Genomic DNA, 17,466 nt, shown 5'->3' on the forward strand with positions numbered 1-17,466 from the left:
ATGTCCCAAGGCAGCTGTAGCAGAGGAGCTTCTTGTACAAGAGGCTACCTATGGCCCCTGTTTTTCTCCGGTGTTGTGGATAGTGACCATTCATCCCCTTGATGATCCTCGCCTTCCCTCTTATTCTGATCCTATTTTCTTTTCACACATCACCACTATGGCATTTCACCATAAGTGATGTTTATTGTACATTGTAAACATTAGCACACATTTGTCTTCCATTATTAGCTAATTGGTTTTTTTTTAAGAATTTTTTTTTAACTTTATTTATTTTGATTTGATCAGAGAGGGACAGAGAGAGAGGGAGAGGGAGGGAGGGAGAGAGAGAGAGAGAAAGAGAAAGCCACAGTCTGGGACTCAAACCGGGGTTGGCTATGTGGGAGTTCAGTGCCCTAAACCACCATGCTACCTGCCAGCCCCAGTCAATTGGTTCTTTATGGTCATGGACAGCTTTAGTTGTTCTGGTAGCATTAGCTGTCATCACAATGTCAGGAATGCAAATATCTGTAGATTGAAAATGTTTGCATTCACATGATCTAGAGTTCCTGTTTAAATTCAAAACTGAAAATGGAGTAAAGATAATACAGAAAGCTAAAAGGAAAGGGGAAAAGCTCACAGCTTTTTTCTTTTTTCATTGTTTAAAGTAATTTTTCTTTCTCTTTTAAAATTTATTTTATTCATGGTAACATACATATGTACAAGAGAGAGAACTAGAGAGGGAAGCTCCTCTGACAGAGTGTCATGCCGTGATTTTCCCCAGCCTTCCAGCTCTGCAGGATCTCAGGCACATGGGCATACTCCTGGAGCATTTTCAGGCTGCCCTGGGGAGCCAAACCATGTCAGTCATGTGACTTCTAGTACTGCAATGAACGCTCACTGCTTGTAGGGAGAATCTCTCCCAAATAAAATGTTATTCTCTAAGAAATATCTCATAAATTCATACATTCTTTTAGCACATAGTTATTGGAGCATTCTAAGGTGACAGCAGCAAACTAATAACAAAAATTCTCCTTCAGGGTCTGTTGGTGGCACAACAGTAAAGCAATGCTCTGTAAGGATGATTTAGCATTAAAGGTTCCAGGTTCAAATCCAGAGACCTCTCTGAACACACATGGCCATGTGCCCATGATCCTGGGCTGACTGAGTAGGTGTGATCATGGGCAACATGGGTACCATGTTGGAGGTGTGCTCTTTATCTCTCTATCTCTGTCTCTCTCATTTATGGAGGAAAAAAACAACTTTAAAATAAAAAATAAATAAAAACCTTTATCATTATGGAACTTTGGTTGGGGGAACATAGTAAAGGAACAAAACAACTAAACCAGGAATAAAAGACCTAAATCATCAAGGATATTTAACATTTTGATAAATGCTGTGGAGAGAATAAGCAGGGATGACTTGCACATGTAAGTTAGGCATGGTGTCATTTTAGACGAAATGTTTAGAGATGACCACTCTAGAAATATAATATTTAGGCAAAAACTCAGACGATCAATCTTCCCCTGCTGCAAAGAAGCAGAAGAAAGATCTCTTAGGAAAAGAGAATAGTGAGTACAAAGGCCCAGATGTAGGAAAAGGCTGGATGAGACAGAGAAATAGAAAGGCTTATTTTTAATTCTCTACAAATATATATATATAGGAGTCTGTTTATGATTAGATGACCCATGAACCTAACCCCTTTAGCAAATTCACCAACGTCCTCTCTGACCTTGTGTTCTAAGCCATCATACACCCAGGGGCAGGTTCACTGGCTTAAGAGTGTCCCATAAGATCTTCTCTAAAAGGTCAGTGGGCTTTTATCTTGCCAGAGAACGACTGATCGAAATGACCCAAATGGTGACTTCAGCACTCCCACCTGGAGGTTCAAGTCTGACTTCCAAGCAGCAAGGTTGTGGGAGTCAAACTCTTTTTGTCTGAGATCCAGTGAGAGCATTATTCAAGAGCATAAGGCCTGGATCTTCACACAGAAATCCGCAACACCCACCAGCGGCGAGTGCTCTCCTCCCTCTGTTTTACAGGTTTGGATTCTGCAGTTTGAAAGACAAGGAAGTGGAATCAGGTTTGTTTCCTTTTGTCAGGTCTCACTAAGCCCCTTGAGTAAAGCACCCTTATTTTAATCTTCTTTATGTACCCAGTACCTAGCCAAATGTCTACCTCACAGTTAAGTGGGCCTTGAGCTCAATAGTTTTATTATTTTTTTAAGAGGTTTTTGCCTTAGGTAGTGTGCACTAGCCAGAGAGAGAGAGAGATACAGAGACAGAGAATGTGAGAAAAAAAGAACAAATCACCCCTCCCCCTTTGTGGGGAATGATCACACCACAATCCCTTCTCCGTGCCCATATGCACACGCATCTGACTTGATTTTTTTTCTTTTTTATTTTTTTTGAGAGAGGTTTTTTCTACAGGGCACATGCACTCGCCAGAAAGACAGAGAGAAACAGAGAATCAGAAAGCAATAAATCCCCCCCCAAGGGGGATGGCCACTCTGCAATCCCTTCTCCTCCATTCTCCTCTCAGGATCTTGGGCACACACGCCCACATGCCTGGCGTGAATTTAAACCACTGGGTCCGGGACTCGAACCATGGTCAACTATGTAGGAGTCCAGCGACATAGCCATTACGCTAACTGCTGGTCCCCCTGACTTGATTTTTAAGCCACTAGGTCTGAGACTCAAACCGCAGTTGGCCATGTGGGAGTCCAGCGGCGTAACCACGGCACCATCAGCTGGCCCAAGCTAAATACTTTTTACTTCTCTTTTTAATTGCGAGAGATTGTGTGTGCTCACTAGTGGGAGAAAGAGAGAGAAAGGGAGAGGGAGAAAATAATACCCAACACGCTGTGGCCATACTACAAGGGCTTCTCCTCCTGTTGAGATTTGGGGCACACACACCCACCTAGTGTGCTTTTCAAGTTGCCTGACTGGAACTTGAACCATGGCTGTTCATGTGGAATCCATCTCCTTTAACTACTAGGCAGGTTTTAACTTTTTTTAATGGTTAAAAACTTGAAAAGAAGGTTAATACTTTGTAACATATAGAACTATGAAGTTTCAAGTTCAGTGCTCAAAAAATAAAATATATTAGAACAGAGCATGCTTATTCATCTACAATTGTTTCAGCCTACTCCTGCACTAGAAGGACAGAGTAAAGTTGGTTGGAGTTGAAGAGTTCAGTGGTAATAATAGGTTTCAATCCTCAGATATTTACTTCTAGCCCTTTATGAAAAATCTTTGTCAACTCCCATGATGAATATTTGCCATATGACTGAATGAATGAACACATAAATAAGTGAACAGTGATGGCCAATTCACTTTTATATAATTACTCCATGATAGTATACACTCTGTGGCAGAGATCCAAACATTAACCTAGACCTTCACATATTTAATTTAAAATATGAGACCAATATTATTTTGCATCACTCTACCACACTGTTCTAGGATATATTCAATCAGAATACAAACTGTAGTAGCATTTTCTAAATGAGCTTTTTTCTCTTTTCATAATTAAACTTACATCTCTGTGCTGCTTTTCATCAGAAACAGCAAGTCCCCCAAGAAGTTCTATCAGAATCAGGGTAGTCATTTCATTTTCTCAAGCATGTGTATGTTCTCTGGGGTTTCCAATGTCTGTCAATTGATTCTAAGCTTTTTACTTTGGGATATGCAACCTACTCTAAAAATCTACATGACCAGAAGATACTCAATCATCTCTCTTATGTAAGTTTCATTTATTTCACTTATACATTTTAAAAATAATTTCTAGCTTTTACTGAATGCCACTGCACTAGAGCACTGGGAGGGTCACAAAGTGATTATGTCTTCAAAAGGTAAGCAGATCACTGACATTCTGCTTAGGCAAGATGCATGTTCTTGCATAAAACAAACTCAGGGCACTATAGACCATTCAACATGAATTCTAATAGAGTAATACAGAAGGTCAGAAGATCATATGGAAACTCGAATGGGCTACTTGAAAGACTGGAGACATTGAAAGTGAGCTCCTGTGGAAATCTCTCCAATGTTGTTGATTGCATCTTCCAGTATTGGCACTCCTGCCTTGATTTTTCCAAATTACTGAAAAGGAGTGAAAAAGATTATCTCCGGGCCAGCAGATGGCATAGTGGTTACATCACTGGCCTTCCACATGGTGACCATAGTTCAAGTCCCGGGCCCAGTGACTTGAAATTCATCCTGGGTGCCCATGTGTGTATGTGTTTGTGATCCCAGGAGGAGAATGGAGAAAGGATTGTGGAGTGTCCATACCTCTGGGGGGTGATTTCTCACTTTCTCAGTTTCTCTCTCTCTCTCAGCAAATGCACACACTCTAAGGCAAAAATCCTCTTAAAAAAAAAAAAAAAAAAAAAAAAAAACCAAAACCCTTTAATTTGAATCTGTTATATGTGGTAATAAGGTTTGCTTCTACCTGTCTACTTTCGGATGTGTTAGGAAGGGATTTAGGCACAAGTAATGATCGTTGTCTTCTTTGTTAGGAAAACCTGTGTTCTGTATATTGTGTGTATATATATCATTTAAACATTCATAATATTTATTCATAAAATAGAAGGATATGTGATTCACAATTTTATAACCTCCTTTTTTTATTTAAGTACATTGGAGGCAAGTTTATATAGATTTGCTTAAATAAGATGTTTGCTTACAATACATTATTGGGGAGATTTTACTTTTCCTATTTCAGGGGCCAGAGCTACAGAAGGAAAACCTTTAGAAATTAATACCAGCTAATTAATCCAGCTCATTAGCCCAAAACCTCACTGAATGCTGAGAGTGCTGCTAATGTAATAAGCTTCCCAGTTAATGGAGTCAAAGCTAACTTCAAAGAACGGCTAGTACCTCATTCATTAACTTAATCAACTCTCTCGACACCTCATAGACGACAAGTCCTGGTAGGAGAGCAATAAAGATGCAAGAGGATGTTCTGTTCTGTTATCCCACGACTGACTTAAATGTGAAAATTTGGACAGCCGTGAGTGCACAAATAGTACACATTTCCACCTCTAAATAACATCAGAACAAGAAAAACAAATGCTACAGAGCAACTTCTGCCAGAACTTAAGTTTAAAATGGTCTGAAGAGTCCAGCCAACATAAAAGGTCAACATCTAGTGTAAGGATTGTGCACTTTACATGCTGGAACTACTACACATGTTTTATCCCACAGACAAAACCCAAGTAGGGCAATCATCAAGTTGCACCATTATCTTCTTGTTTTCCTTTAAAGATCTTCTAAAACAAAGGTCAATACCTGTAATGAATTATTTAACAAATATTAATAGATCAGTTTTTCGCACATTACTTATGTAATCTTCAAACAAAATAGGAAAATAATAAGATTATCTCATTCAACAGATTGGTGAATTCTTATTACATAATCAAGCTTTTTTTTTTCTTTTTTGGAGAAGTTTTTGCTATAGGGCACATCCGCTTGCCAGAAAGACAGAGACAGAAAGTGAGAAATCACTCCCCAGGAGGGATGGCCACACTGCAATCCCTTTTCCTCCATTCTTCTCTTAGGATATTGGGCATGCATGCACATGCACCCGGCATGAGTTTAAGGCACTGGGTCTGGGACTCAAACCACAGTCGACTACATGGGAGTCCAGCAACACAGTCATTACATTATCTGCTGGTCTCGACAACCAAGCATTTTTAAAGTTTATTTATTTCTTCTGAGAGAGAGAGAGACAGACCAGCACCCTCAACAGTGTTTCCACACCACAATCCATTTCTAGTCCCACCTAGCCTGAATCACAGGCACATAAACATGTACCCAATATGCTCAGAGTAGTTCCGCCTTGAATTGAGGCACTTTCTCATGTTCTGGTAGTTGCGTTAACTGCATCAGTGCCTGCCCACGAGCAATGCTTCTAATGATCAAGTTCAGTGACAATACTTTTACAATGTTCTATTTGCATTCCGTTTTAATGCATTGTGCCATTGACTCCTGTTCTTCAGAGTTCTCATCTCCCCCTTGAATCCTTTAATCCTTCTTATTTCTGGATCTGCTCCTATATTATTGCTATTCCTTGGAAAGGGAGGTCTTTGTGTTTATCAAATAAATATGCAGATAGAAGAGAATGCATGGGCCTCTTTTTAAAGATTTTGTTTGATGAAAGAACCAGTAGGCTGTAGAGTTGGTGAGAGAGAAAGAACTGTTGAGAAAGCCAGATGAACAAGAAATAAAAATGGCAGACATAAAGACTTTGTTTCAGGAGGTCACCTGAAGAAATCACCATTTTTTTTTCTTTTTTAAACAGAAGGCATGATTTCTGTTTTAGGCATGGCTTTTCTCTTTTAGGTATGGAAATGTGAAGCCTAGGAGTGATGCTTAGGCAACTTCCTTCTTGTACTTCCAAGGCTCTTCCTGATTTTACTCATCACCAAAAGACTGCTCAAAGCTCCTGCTTTCTGTAAGAGCAGATTTTATTTATTTTTTTAAACCATAAATACAGTATATGAGGTGACAGTTTGCTAATTAGTCTGATTTTATCATTCCACTTTATCAACACACCATTTATCCAAACATTACATTGTGCCTCATAAATATATATACTTGGTTTTTGTTAATTAAAACCAAAATGTAGGCCCATGTGTGGTGTTGCAAAAAGTAGGGCACTGCTGTACAATGCTGGAGCCACATGGAAGACCAGAGTTCAGATCCTGAGTCTTCCTGAAACATGCCAGGCATGCCCAGGCTTCTGCACACCCATGGTTCTGGCTGGTTGAAGCTGAGGGAGTGTGGGCATCACAGTGTGATGACGCTCTGTTGAGAGTACTCATCTCCCTCTATTTCTTTTTCTCTCTCTCTCTCTTTTCCTCTACCTTATGAAAGAAATAAAACAAATACACTTAAAAATATTTTTTTTAGTAAGGATAAAACAAAATCTCTACTATTTCTTTTTTCTCACCAGTTCTGGACACTCTAAGATGGTGAGGGATTCATAGTTCTGCAAAGGATCTTTCTTCAACCTAAACCAGCTTTTTTTTTTTTTTTTTTTTTTTTACAGCTGCATTGAATTATCTGATTATAAAATTTTCTTTTAATCAATTATCTTCTCTACTTTTTCTTGCAGAAGTTTCTAAGAGTATTGGTTTGGTGATAGCAAAAAAATAATAATAATAATTTAAAATCCTGCAACACCATTCATTTAAAAAAAATCATTCAGTTGAATGTTACATTGGAGAGTTAGTCATAAAAGATCAGGGTTCAAATTTTCCCCTTGATATAGAAGCACAGTTAATTTTGGAGTCAAGGTACTTTTCTCAAAATAGTGTTTGGGAACCAGCAGTTAGCGTAATGGCTATGTTGCTGGACTCCCATGTAGTCGACCGCAGTTCACGTCCCGGACCCCGTGACTTAGAACTCACGCCGGGCGCGTGTGCGTGTGTGCCCAAGATTCGAGAGGAGAATGGAGGAGAAGGGATTGCGGCATGACCATCCCCTCTGGGGGGTGATTTCTCGCTTTCTGTCTCTATGTCTCTCTCTGTCTGGAGAGCGCATGCGCCCTATAGCAAAAACCTCTCAAAAAGAAAAAAAAATAGTGTTTGAAAATAAGTTAACAAATATGTTATACATAATGCCATCTTAGATGAAAAGATTTACTTCTAAATTAATAGAAATTAATGCTTAGATTATTGGTGTTTTCTAATGAAGAAGCAAGCCTGCATTAAAAAAAGAAAAAAATAAGACTAGCTCATTGTAGAATGGGAATAAATAATATAATTTGACAAAATGATTCAGATTCATTATTCATCTCATGTCATTTTCTTTATGTTATATCTTCAGATATTCAAAACCCAGCAAGGCAAGTTTTATGTAAAGCAATTGTTAATTTAGTTCTTTCTAGGGAAGTAAGGAAAGAAATGGGTTTTTAGGACTTGCCTATTTTGCAGTTTTGTTTAATGTCTCATGTCTTCTTGGAATGAGGTGAAATGGCATAAAATTATAAAATGTTTATAAGTTTATGACATAATGACAGCTTATATGGTCATCTATTATATTCTACCATGATGAAATTTTTTGGCTTTTGTTTCTTTTGGAAAGGGTTTGCTTTGTTTGCTGGTCACCAGAATAACCAACCATTGGTTGTCTGGGAACTGTCTTATCCCTACAAAATGTTGTCTGCCTCACCAGAGGTAATAGGTTCCAAGTTAATTCAATATAGTCCCTCTTAGTATCTGAAAAACCTCTAAGTATAATAAAATAGTTTGCAGATAGACAACAAAGATGAAATAATCAAGAACTTTTTATACATTTTTTAAAGTAACAGCAGAGATGATGGAAAACAGTCTCCTCTGGGAGAGTAGACGGTACTTATTGGTTTTAATGTATTAAAAAACCTCATGAAAACTTGTTGGTTTAAGACAGAAACCACGTATTTGAATCTGTAGGGGTTAGCAATATGGGCTGAACTTAGTTGAACAATTCTGCTCATCCAGATCTTATTGTGATTTTTGTCCCTGGGCTCATTTTCTTGTAATGATCTCTGTTGGGTGCTAAGGGAGGCTGGCTGGTCAAAGAAACCTCTGCCACACCATGTAGATTTTCATCCTCTGCACAATCTCCTAGGCCTGTTCACATGGTTGCTAGCTAGGTCAGGGGCCTGATACAGTGTTGCTGTCCCCATGCTGGATTGACCAAGAGAAGTCATCTGGTTAGCTTGTGCTCAAGACCAAGGGAAGAAGACTCCCATCTACTGTGGAGGGGAGCTAGACAGAACTGTGATCTAATCTGCCATCACTGGAATACATAGAACTTGGGATAGTCTTTTGTTTAGTAGGGTATAGGCAGCTGTTGCCACTCAGGGTATGAGGATAAGGTTCTGAGATTATCAGGCATATTGGTTCAAAGAACCACAGTGGCATTCATCTTCCCAGTTTCAGTTGTTCCTGAGATTCGGTGGTACCTTGCTTATCCCTCATTTCAGGGACTTATATCCTTTCTTGTATTCTATAAGCCAAGGAAGCTTCCCTTTTATCTGAGTAACTTATCCAAGTAACTTAAATGAGTTGCAGCTCTGTCAGCTTTAATCAAAGTTCCAGAAAAACACTCCTTAAATTTGTTTATGTATACTTGTTTCTTATTTGATCTTGTGACATACTAATATAGTGAGTGGAATAAGGGCTAAGTTTTATATTCATTTAGCTATTACCCTTCATTTTTTAAATCAATTTTACTACCAATAAACCAAGTGTCCATCTTCATTAAACAATTCAACTCTATTGAATTCTTTATCTGGATTTATATGATGGTACTTTTAAAATGGTCTAAATAGTTAGACACTAACTGATTCTGGAAATTAAGAGACCAAATGTCATTTAGGAAATTGAAAATCAACTTTTTATGACTTCAATAGAAAGAACTCATACTAAAATGTGCACAATGTTCATGAAAAGTTAATAAATAAGACTAATGGTAGTCCATGGTAATTTTAGAATGATCGTCAAACTCTTAAACTACTTATAACCAATGTTAATACCTTTGAGAAAAGAAAGTAACAGTATTGGAGTTCCATGCTCATAACAACACTGAACTTCAAAAGCCTTTCATGATCATATATATTGAGCTCATTTCACATTGTTCTTACACTTACTATACCGGCACATCAATATCTCATTTTAAATATAGTTAATATGGACGTAACATTTTCGGATCTGAATCCATTTGCAGATTTTGAAGTTGTGCACATCCTTCTTTAATGTTGTGCTATGTATGAGAATGGCTGCCTGGCTCTATTTCTTAAAGATTGACCATCTCTCCGTTGCTTTCCATTTCTCCTGTCTATCCCATGGCCACTTAGGACAACAATCTGTTTTCCCTCCCTGATCCAGCTGACTGTTAAGACAGATCAACAAATACTAGGAGCTTAGAAAACCACATTACCCACATAGGTATTGTCCCTTCAAATTCCTTTAAAAATCCCTGACTTGCTTCAGGTAGGAGAGGTGGAATTCAAAGTATGATGTGTGCATAATTTCCCTGCAACTGCCTCAGGGTCACTCTCTGCCCAGTACATCCTGTGGAGTTGAGGGCCAAACCCAAGGACTGAATGTGGAGGGAGGAGGAAGAAATGAGGGGGTTCAAGTGGTGGGTGCTTTGAAATCACGTTCTGGCTTATCTTTTGTCATGTGTGAGTTTATCTTATAATAAATCCTTTGTGTGGTGCTTTATTAGTAGTCATTTATTTCAACCTCATTTTTATACACATTCCCCCCTCAATTTAAAAATAGTCTCTTTCTCTGACCTCTCTTTGAGGTTGTGAGCCCATAACTGAGCATAGTGAGTCAATTTTTTTTACTCCATGTGTTGGAAGAAAAACACATTCCGAGCATAAGGTAAATGATGTTTTAAGAAAAGAAGAATGTACACTAAGATTTCTTAGCTACTTATGGCACAAAGTAGGACTAAAAACTATGGTTAATAAGCCACTTAGTGACCCTCATGTCCTTGAACACTCTGAGTGTAAACTGTAAGACAAGAGACAAGACATGACACATTTCCAGAAAAGACACTGTCAATGTGGAGTAAAACTAGGCTGATAATATGGCCTTTCAGTGAATTCCTTCTGTCTTGCGAATCAGGAAGTTCTTTCAGAGTTCCCTGAAACGTATAGAGGTAAATGAGGTGTCACTATTATCCTCATTTTCAAAGGAGTCAAATGAAACTCCAGAGGATTAAAGTGGCTTATAATGAGTCATAATAATGGTTCCTCCTCTTTGTAACATATCTCAGACTTAGTTATAAAAAAGTGCCTCTTTGGAAGAAAAGAGTCAATGTGATTGATGTCAAAAAGCTCATATACTTCAGAGAAGCAAAGGGCAGAAACTCTGTGAAGTATGATACATCCCCTCCATGGGATTCCTGACTGCCCTGTGCCACACCCCTTCTCTGTAAATAAAGTGCAGGTCCTAATGCAGTCAATGAGCAGTGGAGCATGCTAACGAGGACATCTTCCACTAGTGCTGTTGTGCAGTGCTATGGAGTGGAGTCCATCAGAGAGCTGACGGCACATGGGACCGTTTGGAAATGCTCTGAGAACACATTTACAAAAATACCAAATCCACATTAAGCGGAATTTAAGGATACTTTGTTTTGACTACTGGAAAGGAAACGACGATGCACATAGGGACCCAGGTGGTTAATGTACTGTACATTATTACTATGAAGTACAAGACCTCAGTCTCTCAGCTCCTCAGAAACTACAAATTCAGTTGATTACATAGTGCCCCACAGAATAGACTTTAAGAGTAAATGAGCAAATGTCTCTGATATCCTTTCAAAGCTTGCCAATTCACTTGGCTTTTGAGTTCTTTCAATTGGTCTGTTGAGCAAGAGGGATGTTTACAATAGCTTTTACTCTGCAAGAGGTTCTCAGCCTATCTCAAATACAATGGGGAAAATAGCATAAGCCCCTGTTTACTTCAGTAAATAAATAAATAAACTAATTCGACTGTAATAGAAAAATGAATTTTCCGAATTCAGAAGTGATGTACTGTATAAATCTACAGGTCTGTATTTAATACAGGCCCTTTGACATTTGAATTAACTTAATTTGAAGACAAATACAAGGATCTCTGAACTATATAGTAGTGTGTACTTTCTTGTTATAGTTTAAGGACTGTACGTAATTTTGAAAATTCAACAATATCCACATATGAGCTACTGTTTCCATCTATAGATTAACCTGTTGTGCAGAATAATGTGGAAACCCTGATGCACCCTCACAGTCAGTACTCTTTCATGGTTATGGATTCAAGTGTGTGCTCATTATAATAACGTGGGAGAGAACACCCATGGTACTCAGAGACAGCAGAAAGAACCAAAGCCTGCACTTAATGGTGATTTTTGATGTCTTTTGGCAATGTGGCTAATTGGGAAAAAATGAACAGCTCCCTTAAATGAAAGAGTACAACAAATGTCCTTTACCCAGTGCATGTTGTCATTTGGAAATAATTTGGTAACATGTTTAGATTATTTTTCAAGATTATATTTCAAGTTAACAACAAAAAAGTAAGAGCAGACTCTGTTACTCTTTGGAAGGTCTTCTTCAAAACATTCTACCTGCTGAAGTGTCAGAACAAAATGTCCGCTTCTATTTCTATGCTTTTTCAGAGTGTTGGTGACCCATGACACCAATCACACATATCTCTACCTATCTGACACACTGCAAAATCCTGTGAGATTTCCTAAAATAGAAATTGCTGACAAACATTTCATGTCTGGCCCTGTACTGATTTATAGAGAGAGGTCTAAAAAAATAAATAACAATATACTTATAGGCTTGAGATGAGGTGGATTAGAGCTAACTCTGTATACAGTTTTTTAGTAATCCAGCCCTGTTGTCTTCCAGTCTGTCTCATGTGCTCAGTGCCAGCACAGAAGTTAACGTGTGATGTCTAGGACACATCTATACCAATCACAACTTGGACTTGGCAATGTATTCTTCCAAATAGTCTTTTTCAAGAATAGAATTGTATATTCAAGATTATATCAATGATGTGTTTGATGATAAATTTTCATTACAATGTTTAAAAGATTTGCTGAAAAGTATTTGTTGTTGTATGAGAGGTCAGTGTATTTCATCCAAAATAAATAGACAAATAACTATTGATAACATTATCCAACTCATTGGGAAAAATAATGACTTAGAGGAGATGAAAAAAGGAAAATAGTAAAGGTGAGATGAGAATTTATCCAAGCTATTGTCAATCATTTCAAACTGTATTCTAGATATGTGTTTTCATTAAATATTTTTCAAATTATCTTTTACAATGACTCCTAGCTGAAAAAAAGTTTAGTGTGGCTCAGTTCATATTGATAGGTATGCATGTAAATTTAAAACGAAGCTCTTTGAAGTAACTTATCCTCACCTTCCATCAGTATATAGTATAGTATATACTAATACTTTCTATTCTAGATAATTTAATTTTTAAAATGTTTATCTGGAGGGGCCAGCAGGTGGTGTGGTGGTACTAAACTCCCACATGGTCAACCATGGTGTGAGTCCAAGACCTGGTATCTTGGAAATCATGCCAGGCACATGTGTACCTGGAATCCCAGGAGGAGAATGGAGGAGAAAGGTTTAAGGCATGGCCATCCCCTCTGGGGAGGGGGATAATTTCTCATTTTCCCTTTCCTTTCACTCTCTCTCTCTGGGATGTGAAAATACCCCATGGAAAATCCTTCCCCCCAAAAAAATGTTTATCGGATTCACTAAATTGATTTTAAATTGTCCTACGGAGTTGCAGTCTTCTATAGAAAATATTACTGTAATACAGATCTTGAAAAATGTGACAAGACTTTTACCTTAATAAGCATGTTACTAAGGTGTTTTAAATATAATTCTGGTACAGACCAATAATAAACGTGTATAAAAATTGTATTTACCACAGTGATGAGGATACCAACAAAAAACACTGGAATAGTTTGAAAACTAGCGAGATTTAAGGAACTAGCGTTGTAAGAGGAGAAGGAACCTCTACAAATAAGTTTTCTAAATTATACTTAAGACTGGTTAACTTCCTACAGAATAATTATGTTAGATCTCTGGCAGTTTCCTTCTCCTCCAAATTACAAAATCTAAACCTCTTCATGTGTGCAGTTTGACTTACAGCCTGAGTCAGACATAGTCCAGGAGGAAGACAACCTATTAGTTACTTTATCAAATCATCTCGATAAAGAATTATTAATTAACCAGATAGAATTATCAGCTAAGAGAGTCCCATTGTTTCACAGTGAAAGGAATGTCGGGAAATAGGTGCCACCCCCCCACAACATATAGGCCTGAAAGAACCATAGGAAGATGTTAGAATCATCGAAATTAAGAGCTTGGAAAAGAAGCTTTATGCAGATGGACGTCAGACTTCTCTGGTATTAGTGCTAATGTTTCTGAGCAGGCCATGATGAGACCAAAAGTTGGATTTGTTAACCAAAACGGGTCAGATTATACATGCTTTTCCACCAGAATTTGTTTCCACTTAAAAACAAATCTTGCTACATTCCAATAGGTAGGTCCTCCCCAATCTTTGCAAGATCTTCATTCCAATGTATGATTGTACATAACATACTTTAAAAGTCCCTGTCAATGGGCACTTAGATTGTCTCTCACTTTCTGCTATGGCCATACCTAGCTAGCTGGCTAGATGATAATGTGTTAGGAAATCTCTGTATATGATTTCATATACTATATATACGCAGGTGTGTGTGTCTTTTATATAAGATTTATTGATGAAACAATATTGAGCTAAATAGTAACAGTCATTATGTTGTCAATAAATCTTTAGTAGTAAAATCAGTAGTTGATGACTTGAAATAGCATTAAAGAACACAAATATGATCTGAAGACATGGTCTTATTTCTCCAAAGCCTTTTTCTAACCACCCAATTGGTTTTCCTGTTTCCCATCTCCAGATGCCACACCACGTGAAGCCCTTGCCCTACTACAGCTATGACCAGCCTGTGATTGGCTACTGCCAAGCTCACCAACCTCTCCATGTCAACAAGGGCTATGAGACGGTGTCTCCAGAGCAGGATGAAAGCCCCAGCCTGGAACTTGGGCGAGACCACAGCTTCATCGCCACCATCGCCAGGTCAGCTGCACCCACCATCTACCTGGAGAGAATAACAAACTAATGCTGAAGCCAACTCCTCATTGGGGAACTCGCCGGGGGGAGGGAGGGCCTTCATCTGAAAGGACAATGCGTGTCTAAAATCGTGCAGTCAAGCAAGCTCATTGTTCCTGTTAAAACAGTTTATGACAGAGAGAAAAGAAAAGACAAAACTGCTTAAAAAGTGCAGCGGATGCACCGGCAGCATGACCAGGAGAATCACAGAACTTTCTTTGCTTTAAAATGTAAAACAAACAAACATGCTCCTGGATGTAAATAGTAAGCGTGTCAAGTTCTTATACAAATAGATTTCACCCTAGCTACATATAGGTTTGTTTGTATGTTTGATTTTTCTACACTGCATGGTTCCTGGTCTGGAGAACCACAGGGGGCAAGTAAACAGGGGTGGGTGGGACGTTGGGGAAACAATATAGTTTTCCTTGTCAGTGTGTGTAACACTCACAGATCTTATTCCAATTGCTTTCATTTTTTTTTCTTTTAAAAATGCTGTTTGTTCATGTTTGGTTTGTTTTAATTTTTCTTTTCTGGTCAAGTGATTCATTTTCCAATTCTAAACATGAGCATTAAAGCTTATGTTGTACCAAAAGAAAATTTGCTTTATCACAGACCACCAATAAAGAAAGTTGACCACAGAGTTGGACAAACTTACTGAAATAAAAGTCTAGGCAGTTTAGTAAATGTTCCTTCAAGACGCACATTGTACATGATACAAGGAGTTTGTTTTCTCTTGTGGGCAGCCCTCACTGTGCAGGACGTCTGACAGTGTGAAGACCTCTGACTGAGAAGACCAGTGGGATTACTCTCATGTGGACTAGGGGTACCAGACAACAATGGCCACGTGGTCAATGAATGAAACTGCCAAGCTGACAAATTTCTAAACACAAGATAATGTATAACATTGCTTTTTAAATTAATTATCGATTAGCTTTTGTGTAGTTTTTATCAATAAAAGAAAAATATTGAAAAATAAATATATTATTTTGTGGTTGAGACACCACAGCCTACCCAATGTTGAGTGAATTATTTCTATCCTGAAGAACATGTCTAGCCTGGACCCGGGCAATTCCATAGGAATTGGTTGGTATCTATGGAGTGCCTGTGTGTTCCAGGGTCATGTAGGGAGGCCCTGTGAGATATAGAAAAGAAATATGGGAGGTGGCTTATGCACTCCCATGCTTCACAATTATTTTTAGAGACATATGAGCTCAGTCTAATAAAACTAAATTATAATATGAGAAAAATATTAACTATTCACAAAAGGGTTAGAGGTTATATTGTCTCTCCTGAGAAAGAAATATGTGGAAATTGATTACTGCCTAGAGAGAAAAATTGTGATTGGCCATTCTTTAACAAAGAAGGAAACTATACACACAGCTGAGCCTTTTCCTTGTCTTCCTTAGTACCGTGATGTTGCACCTCAGTAATTTCTCTACCCCTCATTCCCGAGGACATTCTCTGAATGCAGCCATTGGTCTGATTTGTCAAGTTTTATTTTTCAAACAAAGAAACCATGATATTCATCCCCTTCTTTATTAGGACAAGTTTTAAATTTTACAGGAGGTTAATATATTTTGGTACAACTGGGTGTTCTTAAAATCTCCATTGTTAGCTGCCATTTATTTAATTCCAAGTTAATCGAAAACAGTAATAAAATTGGTTTGTAAAAACGTTTGCATCAAAATTAGCTAGCATATAGTACAAGGTGGTTGGGTCTTCATAAAGTTCATGGAAAATGCATATTAAGGAATAAAACTAGAGACCAGCAGATGGCAGAGTGGTTACACCTCAAGATTCCCACATGACTGACTGTGATTCAAGTCCCCAGGTGTGTGCACTTTCCCTCTCACTGTCTCTGTCTCTGTCTCTCTCTCATTCTCTTTCTCTCTCCCCAGCAAGTCAACATGACCTAGGATAAAATCCTTTTAGAGAAAATAAAAGAAAAAAGAAAAAACAGTAAGTGGATTTTGAAAAAAATTTGCACCAAAATGAACTTATAATTTAGTGCTATTTTTCAATAAATTTTTGGAAGTCCTCTCACACTGAATAGGGTTTTCTTTATACTCCTTCCCCCCAGGTTCATTCTGCTTACCACAATTCTAAATTATACATACAATTAAATTCTTAATTGAAAAAAATAGGCCATAGAAAAAGAAAATTCAATCAAGGAAATTTTTTACACTTGAAAAATGTGAAAAATCTTTTCTTTGGGCCAATGCTATCAAATTCTGATAATTATCCTATTAACATTTACAATGTAGGTTACATATATTTTCTTAACTATTTGAATAGAATGAATTCTCTATGTTTAAAAGTTAAAGAAAATTCTTTCTTTTTCTTTTAGGAATTGCTCAACAGATTTGTAGCATGTCTTTTCAAATGATAAGGATTTGTTGAGGGGTGTCTTTCTAAATGACAAGGATTCTCTTAACCCTCCCCACCACCTCCATCTAGCCAATGTCACTCATAGACCTCATCCACAACAGCATCCGTCCCAGAGCTGGTTATCCAGAGGCCACCCCTGAAACATATTGGTCCAAGTGGTTTAAATCAGCTTCCGTTCATGTCTGTTTCTTATTAAAAAGAATTCTAAATATATAAGATTCTTGATGTTATCTAAAACTGCCATATTTTTCCAACAGTTGTCTTAAATCTGACATGAAAATGTAAAGTGAATTACTAGCAAGGCAGGTAGCATTGTGATAATATTGTCCCCTGCACATATGAAAACTTTCAAAGAACTTATTTGGAATCTCATTTACACGGACCAGAAGTTGGCACAATGGCTATGTCACTGGACTCCCGTGTAGTCAACTGCAGTT

General features: G+C 37.9%; 1 protein-coding gene across 2 annotated transcripts in view; it reads left to right on the top strand.

Annotated features, from left to right (window-relative positions):
• Positions 1-15,013, top strand: part of LRRTM4 (leucine rich repeat transmembrane neuronal 4) — an 847,085-nt gene extending 832,072 nt beyond the window's left edge. Inside the window, exon 4 of one of the 2 annotated variants that reach the window (XR_003549825.1) lies at positions 14,430-14,476. Coding sequence is in view for 1 of the 2 variants with exons in the window: in XM_006151187.2 (XP_006151249.1) it covers positions 14,430-14,651 (222 nt within the window). In the remaining variant the exon portion in view is untranslated. Of the gene's footprint in view, positions 1-14,429 lie in introns of both variants that reach the window. The other variant, XM_006151187.2, reaches the window with a different exon arrangement.
• The last annotated feature ends 2,453 nt before the right edge of the window (positions 15,014-17,466 follow it).

This window comes from Tupaia chinensis, unplaced genomic scaffold, assembly GCF_000334495.1.
Source record: "Tupaia chinensis unplaced genomic scaffold, TupChi_1.0 Scaffold000316_1, whole genome shotgun sequence".
NCBI lineage: Eukaryota > Metazoa > Chordata > Mammalia > Scandentia > Tupaiidae > Tupaia > Tupaia belangeri.